Raw genomic sequence first — 16,145 nt, 5'->3', positions numbered from 1 at the left:
TAATTCTGGCAGGAAGAGGAAAGGTCAACATTTCTCCCTCACAAGTTAATGCTGTCAACATTGTGTGGATTTATGAAAATTGGCTGAGGGAGTAGCTAGAAGGTGCCCAGTGTCCCAGCTGCTGTTGTGATAAATTGTGTAATATGGCTTGGATTAAAAATAATACTCATTTAATTTGTTTAATGATACCAGCATGAAAAAGCCAGCACGCCTGTTCTGAAATCCAGCACACCGACACCTCGGAGTGACATGCCAACGCCGGGCACCAGCGCCACTCCAGGACTACGTCCAGGCCTCGGCAAGCCTCCAGCCATGGACCCCCTCGTTAACCAAGCGGGTAGGGCATTGCCTCTTGTGGGCCGTGTTTTGTTTTTCCCTTTCCCAACTTGATTCGTCAGTTCAGCTCTCATGCAGTTTCCTTGTGAATGTGAGATGCACTTTCTGCCCCCCTCCCTCCTTCCTATCTCTGAAAAGCCATGATAAGAAACAGATGTTTGTCCTTGGGTTTCAGCAGCTGCACCCTGTTCAGTCTCTGACTGTTTACACTTGGCTTTTCTTTTATTTCCAAATAATCCAAATCCCAGGGACTTCAATAAAGTTTCTGATAATTATTCCACATGTAAGCTCCTTACCAAACTATCATTGTGTGTCTGAGTTTGCTAATATTGACTGAAACAGCCTGTCTGACCGGCCCAAGTGTGCTTCTTGCTTGCTTTAGTTGGCCAGCGTTCTGCTGGTATATCCCTCAGGAATCACGGTCTCTCCTTCAGGAGAAATTGGGAGGGTTTCACTGGGACTCCAGCCCCTGAATAAACTCATAACTTTTAACTTTATCTTCCTCCCTGGCAAAGGAAAAATGTAACACTCTGGGCCCAGAGGAAGAGAGGCCCCAGAATATTCCCCCTAAACCTGTGCTCTGGTTTACATAAATCCAGGATCAGGTTTTCATTTGGAATTGGTAGCAGGTAATGGAAAGTTTGGGCTGAAGGAGAAATCTTGGATTTTATCAAGAAAACCTTCTTTTGAGTTTAAGTCAACAGGTGGTGCCTGTGCCTTGGTTAGCCTTCTGGGAATTGGGTACAATAATGCTGCTTCATCTCCCTGGTTCCCAGTGTTGCCCGGTGTACTGACCAAGGAGGAAATGTGTGGGCAGTTCTTCCCCTGGGGTCCATTCTTTCCTGGAGATGAATTCAGCTCCAGGGAAGAAGGGACCCTGTGTAGGATTTGGAGTTGGTACCCCTCTGCTCCCCCCAGCCTTCTCTCCTCCTTCCCTATAATGAAGGGCACTGAAGAGGACCCTGGAACTGATGGTCAGGCTGGACCTGAGCGGCCAGGTGAGTCACGTGCAGCTTGTGCTTCCTTGCAGCGGCCGGCCTGAGGACGCCCCTGGCGGTGCCGGGTCCGTATCCTGCGCCTTTCGGGATGGTGCCCCACGCGGGCATGAACGGCGAGCTGACCAGTCCCAGCGCTGCCTACGCCAGCCTCCACAACATGTCGCCGCAGATGAGCGCGGCCGCCGCCGCAGCCGCCGTGGTGGCCTACGGCCGCTCCCCGATGGTAGGGATGGCGGGGATGGCAGGCAGGCAGCCGTGGGTGGGCGCAGGCGGGCGGGCGGGACCCGAGGAGCGGCCGGCGGCCTGCAGTCCCCACGCCTGCAGACAAAGACCCAGTGTCCTCGCTGCACCCGCCTCCCTCTTGTCCGCCTTCATCGGCATGCCGCTTCATTAAGTTAAGGCCAAACGCTTTTTGTTTTACTGTTTTTGTGGATGAAAAAAGGCAGTGTTTAGGAGCTACTTCAGCGGTTCAGGGGACATCTGGTTTTCTCCCACCAAAGTAGATTTTTTTTTTTTTTGGAAGGCGATGAAATGACTCAAGTAGCTCACAGAAGCCTTTTCATTCGTTTCTTGAAGTTGTTTGTTTGTTTTTTTTTCCTCTTTAATTCTTAGGAAAAAATATTTGAGGAGCCGTAATTTTCTCATTCCATGCTTATATTATTCTTTAAACCCAATAGCATGACTTAGGTGTAAGAAGTGATCTCAGCTCAACAGGGAGAAACACAAAGGGACTGAAACCGTGGGGCAGGTTCTCCTTCTTGTCCTACCTTCTCCCACTGTGTAAATGGCCTCGTGTTTGACCAGGAAGAGACAGAACTGCATGTGAAGGGGAAAATGGACTGTGTAGTCCTTGACTGCATCAGGAAAAGGGACTAGATTGTAACTCATAGCAGATGAAAGTCCCTAAATCATTTCTGTTGGCTCTTTGAAATATGTCACGTGAATTTCTCTCCTCTCCCTTCTTCATTACCTCCAATAACTTGGGGTGATAGTAAAGTTCATCGTTTTTTCCCTTATGCTGTACTACTAGGAAAGGCTGTGCAGTGGAGGGGGAGATAATTTAAAGCAAAGGGGGCAGCTGAGGGACTAGGTACCTTCGTTAAGGTGCACAAAATAGAGCATCCATGCGTGAATTTTTAAGCAATGACTTAGACCAGTGGTATGAAACGGGGTGATTTTACCCCCTAGGGACATTTGGTCATATCTGGAGACACTTTTGTTTATTAGAACTGGGGGATGCTATTGGCACTGAGAGGGTGGAGGCCACGGATGCTGCTAACTATCCTGCCTTTCCCAGGCCGGCCCCCAACCGAGAACTATCTGACCTAAAACGTCGATAGTGCCGAAGTTGATAGTCAGGTTGTCCTGACTCAGCGTATTGCTCTTTGTACTTGTTTGGACAGGTAGAACATCCTAAGTCCACAGGGCATATTTACCATGGGAAGCTGGTTCTCGATGCACGGATCAATCACACACCTTCCTACTTCCCCAAAAAGAGTGTCTTGTGGTATTTAGAGGTGGCTATAATATTATTTTTTTGCATTATAATCGTTCTTTTGAGAAATGCTAGCACATGTCCCTGTTTCTGTTTCTGTTGCTTTGGGGATTTCTGAGTTTCTAGTGAAAAGTCTTTAGAGGTGTCACAAAGTGCCTACCCTGCATAAACTGAGTCTGCGATGCCTTATTCTGTTTCCAGGTTGGCTTTGATCCTCCCCCTCACATGCGTGTACCTACGATCCCTCCAAACCTGGCAGGAATCCCCGGGGGGAAGCCGTAAGTACCTCTAACTCTTTGGTTTTATTGTAAAGGCGGTTACTTAGTCACGGGTATCAGCAGACTCGAATTCCAAGGGGAGCACAGGCTTGGGCGTTTCCAAGGAGATTTCTAGTGTCTTTTCCTGAGAAGTGTTAACACTTGCTATAAATAGGCACCCGGTAGGTGTCACGCCTCTGTCTTCTCACTGTGGATGATGTCATGCATCTAGTTATTTCTGGAGAGAAGCTGTTGGGGACAGGGGCGAGGAGGGAGGCGAGAGCCGGGGGTGGTTGGTCCTCCTTGCTTGACCCTTCCTCAGAAAGCTGCTCTGCTTTGCCATTTGGTTAGGGGGTAGCTGCTGGAGATTTTCCACAGGACTGTGTTGTGGGCAATAAGCTGTCACAAACCTGAAATCTCAGAAATGTGAAACGTGCTGTTTCTTTACCCGGCTCAGTGCCACCTTTTCCTTATTTGGGTCGAAACGGGAGTTCCATGAAAGGCACGTTCTGTTGGATGCCAACATCGGGGGTTGACCACCCCGCCTCCCCAGGAACCCCAAGTAAAGTTTTGCTGGGTGCCTTCCTCTGAGAGATTATAAAGTGCAACGTGGCTTTGGTGAGGAAGCAGGAGAGGTAGGTTAAAGGGCAAAAGAGCCATCAGAATTTAAAAAGCCCCGTTGGTTATTCTTCCAGGGTCACTTAAAATCACCTGTTTTCCTTAATATTGGTAATTAGAAACGTGATTTCAAAGAATTCCTAAAGTTCTCAATTTTTGTACAAAACAAACCTGAAATGTGAGAGTCTGTCTTACTTCTCAGCAAATACTCTCTTCCCCTAGGATAGAAGATGGCAGAAAGCCAGTTCCAACTCATTGATTTTTCCAAATAGAGGTACATGTCACAGGCCTTCAGGTTTTTGGTTTTGGTTTTTTTTTGGTTATACCTTCCACCTTCGAGTGGTTGCTTTCAGCTATTCTCATGCATCTGTTGCATATTGCGTTATTTTGAGTGGTCCGTTCTGTGGTTTTTATTGCAGCCTTGCATCAGACAAACCAGTAGCATGAGGAAAGATGGAATTCCTTACCCCGTCATCTGCTTTTAGAAAGCAGATTCCCATTGCTCCTGTTTTCCTGCATTGTAGTGTCTATTTCACGGTAATTTGACTCACGATGAAATGAAGCTTTGGTTTATACTAGGAGCTAGTAGCAATGTTAGGAATTTATGGTGACATCTAGGCCCAGGGAGGAGCAGGACTGGGAAGTGGGGCAGCATTGCATATACTTTCTTAGCTGGTAGATCTTTTCCGATTGAATACTTGTGAACTACTATGTTGTGTTTTCTTGGGAATGCCCCCCTGTGTCCAGCCTGGAATGCCACAGGGCACTTATGGGTATTTCTTACCTGTGGTTTTGCTGGCAGTGTAGCTAGCTGTTGTGTGTCCTACTGTCTGGTGAGTGGATAAAGGGCAAATGGGGACTTCCCTAGCAGTCCAGTGTTAAGATTCTGTGCTTCCAATGCAGGGGGCACAGTTTCGATCTCTGGTCGGAGAACGAAGATCTCAAATGCCGCGAGGTGTGGCCAAAAAATAAATTAAAGAAGAAAACGGGCAAACAGTTAATGTTGAACCAAGATGCAATAATTAATAGTAACTGATGAATCTTCAGGGAAATAATAGGCAGCTAAGGCCAAGTTCAGCAAACCATTAGGGAAAGCCAGTTTCAGGAGTCAGAGCTGTGGGGAGTTTCCAGCTGCCAAGACCCCCCCGCCCCGAATGTGAAATATGAGGCAGAGGGCATGGGGTGAGCAGAGCTGAGAGCCGCAGAGCTGGTCCTCAGGGCTGGTGTGTGAGGGAGGGTTAACTTAGACCCAGTTCCTAACAACTGTGTGTGCAATTAGATACAGTTTACACCTTCAGTGGATGACGGTACTGGTGTCACGCTTACTAGAGCCAAAATAGTCATGTCCTTGACTTGTGAGAACCTTGGATTTCTTTGTGTTCACAGCTGCATAAGCTAGGACCACGACAGTGGGCAGAGAGGCAAAGTTGTGAGACTCAGGTGTGACGGTGCTTTTCTCCCCTTGGTCAAAATGGGCACTGGGCTGTGGATCCGAGGGGTCTCTGCTTTCTAAAACAGTTAAAACATTTTTTTGGATTCTCTTTCAAGTTTAAGGTGAGCCATATCATGGGAGGAAGATTGAGTAAATTGGTATCAGAGGGAAAAATGAACTTGCCCATTGTCTGGGACCTGGGCTACGTACACAGTCTTAGTCCCCATATTAATCCATTAATTAGTACGAGAGGACGTACTGTTCTCATCGCTCAGTAAAGTAATACTGCCTGAGGTGGTCTTCTCAAACTGGCTATGATGGCAGACCAGTTTTTTCCCAATATGACAAAGATTGAGACTCTTATAACAGACAAATACAGACGGATAGGGGAAAAAAAGATGCGGAATGCAAGTCCCAGTTTTTTATTACAAGAGCCAGCAGTTGTGAACTGACTCTGAGTTGCTGTGTAAAAGTTTCTCGACACTTAGTCTTGAGGAGTGAGCACCTCGCCGGGGGCAACGGTGAGTGTCAGCCCACCACACTGGGCAGCATCCGTGTGAGGCTTGTAAGAGGAATGGTGACAAACCGTCATGTCCAGGGTGGAGTGAACGAGGTGGCAAAGGGTTTGCAAGAGTCATGCTCTGAGAAATACCAGTCGAAATAATATTTGGGAAGGACAGATGGAGGCTCTTCGTGGATGTTTGATGGAGAACTGTGTGTTAGGCGCCTGGCGTGCCCCAGGAAAGAGAACGTTCGTCTTTCCGGCTTCTGGGGGAGCCTACTGATGTGGGGGGAATGTTAAAGGAACAGTAGATGCTTGAGTTGAGTTTGCGACAAATGCTGAGTGCCGTGAAGGCAGAGCGGTGGGTGATAAGCAGACAGGTAGAGAGTGACCAGAGTTAGGAAGGGAAGGCCTTCCTTGGGGCAGGGTGGATATGCGGGAAGCTGAAGCTGGTGCAGGAGGGATAAGGCCACCCGGCAGAGGGGGCCGGGAGGGTGGGCTGTTGCCGGTAGTGGGACAGTGGGCTCCCAGCACAGAGAGGGAGCTTGAGGGTTCACGGGCAGCCGGATGAGTGCCCTCGAAGAGTGGTACAGCCGGGAGAGTGCAGGTGGGACTGGAGGGACCTCAAAAGTGCATCTAGCGTGAATGCCCATCTGTGGTTCTAGTGGCCTCACCGAGTGGCTGCGCATCTCTGACCCAACGCCTGTAGTGATGGCGACTCATTTTCCCTGGCTGTGTGAAAACTCTTCCAGCCCTAGAGTTGAGATCTGTCTCCGTGGAACTTTTACCCATCTCTCCTGTTCTTTCCCACTCCCCGAGACCACACAGTGCGCTACTAATTCATCGTCCTCAGGGCAGGCAGCTCCTCAGATATTTGGAGACCACCATTTGTCCATGAAGGGTCTCTTCTGTCTGAGTATGTCCACTGCTTCAGCCCTGTGTTATGGGATGTGATTTCAGGTTCCCACACCATCTGCCTACTACAGTCTGGTCAGTCACCTCCCTCCTGTCCTCTCTTCTACAGATTTCATCAAAACCTGCTGACTAGGCATAGAGGACCCTATTGGGAGCTCAGAGCCTAGTGATGGAGAGGTGGCATTAATTAAGTAATCACAAAAATAAATGTGTAATTATAATTGAGATAAGAGCTGTGACAGAGGAGTACTGTTTTTGTGAAATTCTGTGAAGGGCTGATCCCATCTGGAGGGTCAGGGGAGGATTCTCAGAGTGTTTTCAGAGCTGCAGTAATTGTGTAGGGGAAGGACATAAGACTCCAGGTGGAGGAACCAGCATATGCAGAACGCCCTGCTTCCTTCCATTGTTTTTATCACAGTGGCCTAGAGCGAGATGACATTGCCACTGTTCTGTACTTGTTTTGGTGTCAGAGGGATCTAAGATCTCAGTAGGGTTTCCAAACCAACCTGGACATTTTTTCTCTCTCCCATTTCTAACTTCTCCTACTTCTTTTTTTTTTTTTTTTCCATTTTTTTTTTAAGTTTATTTATTTATTTTTTTAATTAGTTTCTGCTTTATAACAAAGTGAATCAGTCATACATATACATCTGTTCCCACATCCCTTCCCTCATGCATCTCCCTCCCTCCCACCCTCCCCATCCCACCCCTCCAGGCGGTCACAAAGCACCGAGCTGATCTCCCTGTGTCTCCTACTTCTTTTTGTTAAAGGCATTGTCCCTATTTTTCTTCTTTTTTTTTTTTCATTTCTATTGAACTTTATTTTTTTTATACAGCAGGTTCTTATTAGTTATCTGTTTTATACATATTAGTGTATATATGTCAATCCCAATCTCCCAGCATTGTCCCTATTCTATCTAACATCTGGACCCAAACTTCAGCCTTTGGTACTTCCTTGTTTAATTCCCATTTTTACCCAGTCTTCTTATTTGTTAAAATCCTCACTAAGATCATAGGTGAGTTTTTCCCTTAATGAAATATTTATCTGATCTTGTCTGTTTCTTGCTCAGATATCTTCAAAAGGTGCATATAAACTCCTGATGTAGCCCCTCTGGTAGTATCACCCCAGCCTTTTTTTCCAGCCTTGTGTGCTGTGTTCTTTGCATCTTGTGCTCTGGCCACATGGGGTAACGCTCTGTTCCATGAAGAGAAGAGCCCTCCTCCTTCTACCTGGAGCAGCTTCCCGTCTCACTAGCCTCTACCTCTTCCTGCGGAAATATTTTTGTCCTTCAAAGACAGAAAAATATTTTCTGTCCTTCAGCTGCTGCCTCCTTCGTGAAGCCTTTGCTGATGCCTTTCCCTACGTGCTCTCTCTCTTCTGGCACCTTGTAACGTCTTGTGACACTTTCGACACTTTGGCCTTGAGTTATAATCCTATGTACAGGTCATGTTTCAGTCGGCTTCTTCCCCACTAGAACTGAAGCTTCTGAAGTCGCCTTGAGCATAGATACCCAGTAAACAAATGTTTGCCCCGTTGACTAGGTGGGGGGGGGGAGTGAGCCCAGGATTGCGCAAGACCCTATGATTCATCCTTTTCCAAGGGAGAGTGCAGTTTGCATTTTAGAGATGTGTAATGCTGATTTATAAGTGGTTTACCCTGACTGTTTCCAAACCCTCAAGGTGAAATTTAATTGCTGTTGTTTGGTCAGCTTAACTTGAACTCATTTTTAGTTTTAGGAAATTTGTTGCCTGAACTCTGTGGAGATCACTGATAAGAAAGAAACCTGAAGTTTAGACAGATTGACATCTTTGTTGTACTCCACGCCTCTCTCCCCTCAAGGCATTATTCTGGCCCTGTGGCACCGCTTTCCTCTCCATAAATACTTGGAGGGCTGAGCTCTACCTGCTTCGTATGGTAGCGCCTAGAGGTCAGTCATAGCTCACACTAATAATAGTTTGGCTTAAGATTCCAGCTAAGTTCCAGGTTCCTTTACCCTGTGTTTTAATGCTAGATATGTAATTGAGAAATCTTCCACCCACCTGTTTAGTGTTTAAATAAATCTTTAAACTACCTTTTTGGAGTTGGAGCCTAAAGGGAAAAGAAAATCTGAACTACATTTGGGGTGAAATTGCTTCTTAGGAAAACAGGATTTGCGGCAGTGAATAGGGGCCAGTCCCGGCTTCTAGCTGAGAAGACGTGTCGGTGGCCAGTCCTCCTCCCTCTGCCCTCCATTCCTGATCTTGCCTCTGATCCCTCTGTTGACCATGTCTAGATTCCACGCTTAGTTTATTTCGTGGATTTGAAAATTAGTTCAGCCCCCTTTTTACTTGTCACGATATTTGGGTGATTTTTTGTCTATTAAATGCTAAAAGTAACAAGCTTATTTTGTGCCATATTATCACCATGTGGGTTTTAGTTTAACTTCTGTTTTTCTACTTTTTGATGGTCTGGGAATGTGTAGCTAATTTCTTGGAGTTATATTGAGGTGTGAGGCCCTTCCTTTTGATGTGAGTTATGTTCAGCTGCTGGACAACTGTCCCTTCCCTCTCTCTCCCTCTTCACCTCTTCAGAAATGGCTTTCAGCTTACCAGGCATAGATTGTCTATTTCTTGATCGAATACTGCTGTTTGCCTGCAGTGGTTGGTTCCTTTGCTAGGATTTTTGAATTGAGCTTTGAAATGGCTGTATATTTTAAACTTATCTTTGTCTTACTTTTCGTCCACGCATCTCTTGGTTTGTATCTTTGTCCTGCCTAGGAGCCCTGTTGCTGCCCCAGCACATTTACAATTTGGAAATGTTTCACTGATGGAGGAAGTAGGACCTAGAGCTCAGAATCATAAATGCTGACTTTGACCAGAGAACCTCCTAGTATATCAGCTAGGCCATCTCTTCTTCCTTACTTTGTCTAGTCATTTTCTTTTTCCTATCCATTTTAAGAAGTTCTGCATTTGCTTTTTTAAAAAATGAGGATAGCCGTGTATTCACCTAAATAAGGAAACAAACAAAACGTCTTCTATCGTAATGCTTTGAAGTCCTCAACTTGTCATTTAATTGTTACTAAAGCCCCCCATTGATGTAGAAATGCTGTCTTCAGATAGGGTAGGGATTGCCCCTGGATCTGCATGTTTGCTGTTTGAGAGGATGCCCAGATGCCAAACTAGAAAAATCCTATGAAAGAAGTAAAGGATTTCACAGATGTTAGGAGTTAGGTGTGCAGACCCTAAAAAATGTTAAAGGTAGAGCTTGTTACATTGGCAAAGAAAGAGGTTTTACCGGAAGTAGATGAATTATATACCTGAGGACATTTTTGCCCCTGAAATCTTAGAATAATATGGCTCTGGTTTGCTTACCACCCCACATCACAGCATCCCCAGCCTCCACCTTCCCTGTACTAGTGCTTCAGGCTGAGAGCATCCTCCAAAATCATAAGTTAACATTATTCTCATCTGTCTTAGAATGAGCCAAATGCCCCAGCTCTCAGCCCTCAGAGCCTCCTGTGCCCAGGGCTCCATAATGAAGCACACCAGTGACGCTGACATGCCTGGTGTTCTCCTTTTGTGTAGGGTAGGTGTCTCCCTCCTGATGGGCCCCACAAGCCCTCTTGAGTCGAGAGTGTCTAAGGTAGTGCCGATGTGGAGGCTAAGGTAAAGGTTAGAGCCCCACTTCTGTGGTTGGCTGACCTCTCCTGCTTACGAGCTGAGTTGGGCCTGTTAAGCTCCCCTGTGCCGCTTCCCTGCTGTAAATAATAAGGGACAGTGAGCTGCCTTCTGTGCCGTGGGAACCAAAGGCTGAATCTGTATTGTGCTTCGTGCTTTCCTACGTGATTTCATTTCCCCCACACCTCAGCAGTCACGTTGGTAGGGTAGGTTTTGTCAGGGCACGTTGTAAAAACAGGGAAATGAGGCGCAAATAAGTTCCGTGGGGTCCCCACATCTTATTAGTGACTAAACTGAAACTCTGACCCGGGTCCCCTCACTTCCTGAACTTTACTGTATGCTCTTCAGCACCTAGACTCATGACCCATGGCAACTTCTGCTGCAGCTGGTATCTGAGGGGCTCCACATCCACCGGGTTCTGCCGATGGGGTGGGCTGTGGATTTCACTGTTACTGTTGCTCTCGTAGCCTTTTGTTTTGCTCTTCATCAGCTCTCCATCTCTAGGGACCGCCTTCCCCCCTTGGGAAAGTTGGTACCACCTCTGAGCCACATTTGGTTCGACGACTAGGAGTTCCTTGGGAGGGTTGCCTGGCAGAGCCCAGGTGGTTAGAGACTGCCCACCTTCTTGTAGCTTACTTTCCTTAGCTACAGGAGAGTAAGCTCCAAGGAGCAACCTGGTAGCTTACAAATGAAAGGCTGCCGGAGCAACCTTTCATGCCTCGATTTATAAGTGATTAGGTAGCAGGAAATGACTCGGGGCCTTCGGATTCGTTTTACTGAGTGCCAGCTGTATGCTCGTTGGTGAAGTCATCCCAGAGGACTCGGGAATGAGACAGACAAATGTAAACGTGGGCTGTAGTTCTCAGCACGATACCGGTTTCTAGGATGAGCCAGGGTCCTGGGAAAGGACTCACGGCACCTGGGGAGTTGAGGCCGGCCGAGGGAGGGGGAAGTGACGTGCGCTTAGGGGGACACCGTGCTATTCTAGGCAGGAGGGAACAGTTTGTGCATGACGTGGAGATGTGACAGCATGCGCTAGCTTAGGGGACTGGCCCGTTGTTCCACGCGGCTGGGAATGTAGGATACAAGGCCATCAGATGAACTGAGACCCATCGACACAATTGAGAAGGGCTCCGTGAGCCATAAAGAGCTGGAAGAGCCAGGGAAGGTTTTGACATGATCAGATGTGTTTTGATACCTGTTAATACAGCAACAGATTCCCCCTCAAGAGGGCCAGGTTCACAGGCAGTGGGGTCTTGGCCGCAGCCTTTGTCTCTGGGGTCCGTGGTTCTTCATTACTCTTCGCTGGGTCCGGCCACTGTCGTTCCTCTCTACTTCCAGCAAACCAACAACTCTAACACCTGGTTTCCTTTGCCCACGGAACACAGCATAGTGTTTTTAACAGGAGCCAGTCTGCTAGGGAAAGACAATGTGCTTCCCCAGAACGCAGTCCTGTTTCCCAGTTTGTAGCACCTGTGGGGACTCCTGAGTGCCTTTACCTCTGCCGTGTGCCCAGTGACTGAAGAGTTTGATTTCATTCCGTTTTTAAATCTGTGAGGTCCAGTGGGCTTTATTCTGTTCAGGTCTGCCACCACATTTCCGATCAGATCCTGATCTGCAGGCGCTTGATTCAAACAGCAGGGAGACTCAATCCTCTGAGGCTCTGGGATGTGGGTGGGTGGCCCCTAAGCGGGGCCCCAGGGGCTCCTTCTTTCTGCCCCACAGTTTGCCACAATCCTCTCTCCAAACGTCCTCCGCTCCTCTTTGCCCGGTGCTGTCTCCCCACCTCGCCTTTTAGGATTTATGAATTTCCTGGTTTGCCTGGCCTCTCCATCGCCCTGTGCTTTCCTGGCTCCCACCCCCACGCCTTCCTCCCTTTCCGCATTCCTGGCCCTCACACTTGTCCCCTGTTCGAGATAAGAGCCCTGGATTCAACATAGCCTCACTTTCCTCTTTTTAAGTCACGGGTGTTTAATATCGATGCTGTCATTTCCCGAAGGCCCCTGCAGGCGTCGAGCACGGTTAAGGGTTTTGCACTTCTGCAGCTGTTTTCTCTCTCTTTTTTCCTTACAACAACCCCTGCGACCCCAACATTTTATTATTATTTCTATCTCGTCGATCAGAAAATGGACACATTACAGGGCTCAGGTAGTTAGGCCCGTTTGGAAAACCACAGTCAGTGAGGCCTCGAGCCGGGGGGGGGCCCCGCATCTCAGGTCCCTTTGAATCCAGAGTCTGGGCTCTCATCCTGGCTGTGGACCCAGCCTACTGTGTTCATTGGTCGGGAGCCTCCTCTCACCTTTTTCTTGAATAAACAAATAAATTCAAGCTTTTAAAATTGAGGTATACATATAGGAAAACAATGTACACATCATGTGTGTATAGCCCAGTGACTTTGCACAGAGAGCACCTGAAAAACCCCTTCCCATGCCCCTTCCAGTCTCTAGGGGAACCACCACCCCAACTTCTTATACCAGAGGTGAATCCTGCCTGGCTTTGAACTTCTGTAAATGCAGTTGTACCATATGCATTCTTTTGTGGCTGGTCTCTTTCTGAATTCAGGCTTGATAGTTATAAATGTACACTCTCCGTTTATAAATTCCCCCCCTCCTGCTTGATCTTACTTTCCCTAGTTCCTCAGTCAGTAAAGAGGGTAAGTTTCCTTCTGGCATCTCTTGAACGTTGTCACGATGCGCCATCAATGTGGACTTTCTCAAAGACGTTTGTGTTCTTCCCGGAAGTGAATAACAGATTCCAAGCTGCCTTGTTTGCTCCCCTGGTTTTTCCTTCCTGTGGGTCCCTCTGTGAGCCACACCCGCCCTGTGCCTCGCTGGGGTTTGTTCATTTGATTAGGCCCTCCAGCACAGCAGACAGCGCCAGCTTCCTCCGAGGCCCCCTCTGACTGATGTATTAACAGCCATATGGGTATCCCCTGGGACAGACGAATGTTCACAGCTTCTGGCAGCAGTTTGCTGCACTGTGAATCAATTTTAAACTGCCTGAGTATGATGATCACAGACCTCCTGTGCGGTTTAAAGAAGAGGACACCTAGGGGAGAGGTGGGTATCTTCCAGACAAGCATACAGCTCTCTGTACTTTGTTCATCTATTTTAATCTGGAACATTTAACTCTATAATAAGCAGAGTTCCAGTTGAAGCGAGATAAAATTTCCTTCCCCTAAAAATCAGGAATTGCTAAAAGGGTACCTGATGGAAACTGCCTGCCTAGAGGTACCCACCTTGATTTATGGAGAACGGAAAAACTAACCTTCACATCTGCCATTTTCCTCACAGCACAGAAAGCTTTAAGAGGCAAGTTCTCTCCCCGCGTTTACCACCGTTCATTTGTTATTTTCAGACCCAGGTCGTGGTGCCTGATATCTGGGTCATATAATTTAGAATGTGAATAGACTTAAACCCCAGTTCTTGTGGTCTCATCTTCAAGGGCAATAATACAATGCTATTTGATTCCAACTCTAAATATCCTATAATAAATGGCATAGGTTCAATTAAGTGTAATGTGCATGTATTGAAATATCATGTGGGCTTGATACATTACTAAGGACACTAAAGGATACTGTGAGCTAAAAATAGGAGATATAATAACGAAAAAGAAACAGACTCACAGATGTAGAGAACAAACTAGTGGTTACCAGTGGGGAGAGGGAAGAGGGAGAGGGATAAGTAGGGGTAGGGAATTGAGAGGTACAAACGATTATGTATAAAATGATCTGCAAGGATATATTGTACAACACAAGGAATATAACCAATATTTTATAATAACTATAAATGGTATTATTTTATGAGTATATTTTATAATTATAAAATATATTTTATTATAAAATAATGAGTACTATTTTATAACTATAAACTCACAACCTTTAGAAGTTATGAATCACTGTATTATACGCCTCTAACTTATATAACGTTGTACATCAAATATACTTCAGCATGAAAAAATAGGAGATTTAGTGGTTTGGTACTAAACCAAACCCTTGACATAAGGGCTTTGAGCTGTAGTTGTTTTATATGCATATTTATTTTCTAGGACATTCTTTGTGGTTCCCATTATGTGTACTCAGTCATTCAAATTAAGAGTAATGTTAAGGATTTGGGCCAAACAGCCATATAAGATTAGTTACTGGAACCAGTTTGCCAGGAGATAACATATCTAAAATTGTGTCCTTTGGTCAGGGAGAAGGGGAAGTTCTTTTTAAAATCTCTTCATATATTTGATATTTTGTTTGTATAGAAGGAAAATAACAGCATGTATTTTATTTTCAAGCTAAGGAAGTATGTGGTTTTATGTTCAGGCAGGTAGAAACCTGATATCTTCTATCAATTTTAAGTTTTGTGCATGCTTAGTTATTTTTCAAAATTTGAGTTAGCATTAAAATGAAAATTTAAGTTCTGTTTTAATACCCAAGGTCTTTAGGATCTGTAAAGGGACTGCAAGGTGCCAGTGATAAATTCCAGAAAGGGCCCAGACTTATTCCAGAAGGTTATGGGAGGGAGGAAACCCTACGTACTTCATTTATTGTTTATGTATGCAGACCTATAGAAAAGGTTTAATGTTGAACTTCTAGATCACCGAGTGATGCTTTGGATAAGAAGAAATTGAAAGCAGTGGTCTTCAAAGTGCCTAGTTCAGATGTGGGTGGGAAATAAAACGTTAGCACTCCTATATCTTCCATCCTCTACAGGGTCTTTTCTTTGTGCGTGCTTTCTAGTATCTGTAGTATATGAGTGCTTGGAGTTTAAATAATTAGATTGTTAGAGAAAAAATATGCTTTAAGATTTTGGTGTAGAAACAGAAGTGGGCACTAGGATTAGGTTTGTTTGTATTTAACAGGGAAGAAAATAATAGCTTAAGTAACATAGAAGTTTATTTCTCTCTCCCATAAAAGATACTGGCTGTCAGTAGCCCAGGGCAGGTATCACAGCCCCAGTGATACAGCCCCAGGTCTCACAGTGTCACCAGGACCTCTGCATTCTATCTTTCTGTTCTATCCCCCTCAGCAATTGAGTTCCATCTTCAGAGTCATCTTGTGGCCCAGAAACGCTGCTGGAGTGCCAGTCATCTTGCTCATAGTTCAGGTAGCAAGAAGGAGGAAGAGAAGAAGGAAGGCACTCTCCCCTCCCTCTTTGTAAATTATTTTTCTTTTTTTTTTTAATTAATAAACTTATTTTTTAGAACAATTTTAGGTTCACAGCAAAATTGAATGGAAAGTAGAGGTAGTTTCCATGTCCCTCAGGGTCCCCTTTCTTTCAAGTTATGAACTAAGTGCCACCCAGCAGCTTCTGCCTACATCTCGTCGGTCAGCACATGGGCATGCCTGGCTAGAGCAAAGCTGGGAAGAGTAGTCTTTTAGTTGAAAGCCTTGCTGCCTTCGATAAAACTGGGCTTTGTGGCCAAAGTAGACAGGGAGGTTGTTGAGGAGGAAACTTGAAGTCTTGTCACAAAGCCATGTGATGTAAGAGAATCTCTTTATTATTTTCTGTTAATTATGCAAAAGAGAGTTTAAGTCCAAGCCTTAAATTGGTAGGTTTAGAAAGCTGTTTTTGTTTGTTGATGTTGAAATACATGGTTTACCGTGTGTAATCATTATCAGCTCTCAAGGGCTTCATCTTAAGCATCAAAAATAATCATTTTAAATTATACTAAGGCATCATACAATTATACAAGGTACAAGAAGGAAGTATTTTGTTAATTTGGAAGCACATGTAATGTTTTTTAACAGGATTTGAAGGAATGCCTTACGGAATGAAGAGCACAGTTTAAAAATCTTAAAAAAGTTTTTAAAAAAGCATTTAATAGATATCTTTTTTAACACCCTAGACTTTGGCTGTTATTTATTTCGTTTGTTTCATCAGTAAACACTTCAACTTATACTGATTTCAAAAGGAAGTCGTGGCAAGAATCTTTGCTTTGTCTTTCT

The 16,145-nt window shown here is 45.5% G+C and overlaps 1 protein-coding gene across 6 annotated transcripts in view; it reads left to right on the top strand.

The window, feature by feature from the left end:
- Window positions 1-16,145, top strand: part of LOC308618426 (transducin-like enhancer protein 1) — an 88,094-nt gene that overhangs the window by 63,003 nt on the left and 8,946 nt on the right. For all 6 annotated transcript variants that reach the window (XR_014016008.1, XM_081236242.1, XM_081236241.1 and 3 more), the window contains 3 exons: window positions 193-337; window positions 1,367-1,557; window positions 3,031-3,107. Coding sequence is in view for 5 of the 6 variants with exons in the window: in XM_081236242.1 (XP_081092368.1) it covers window positions 193-337; window positions 1,367-1,557; window positions 3,031-3,107 (413 nt within the window). In the remaining variant the exon portion in view is untranslated. The remainder of the gene's footprint in view (window positions 1-192; window positions 338-1,366; window positions 1,558-3,030; window positions 3,108-16,145) is intronic.

The sequence above is a fragment of the Mesoplodon bidens genome, assembly GCF_964165515.1.
Source record: "Mesoplodon bidens genome assembly, chromosome: 6".
NCBI classification, from domain to species: Eukaryota; Metazoa; Chordata; class Mammalia; order Artiodactyla; family Ziphiidae; genus Mesoplodon; species Mesoplodon bidens.
Note: the sequence above shows the minus strand (reverse complement) of the source record. Positions and strands in the feature narration are given on the sequence as shown.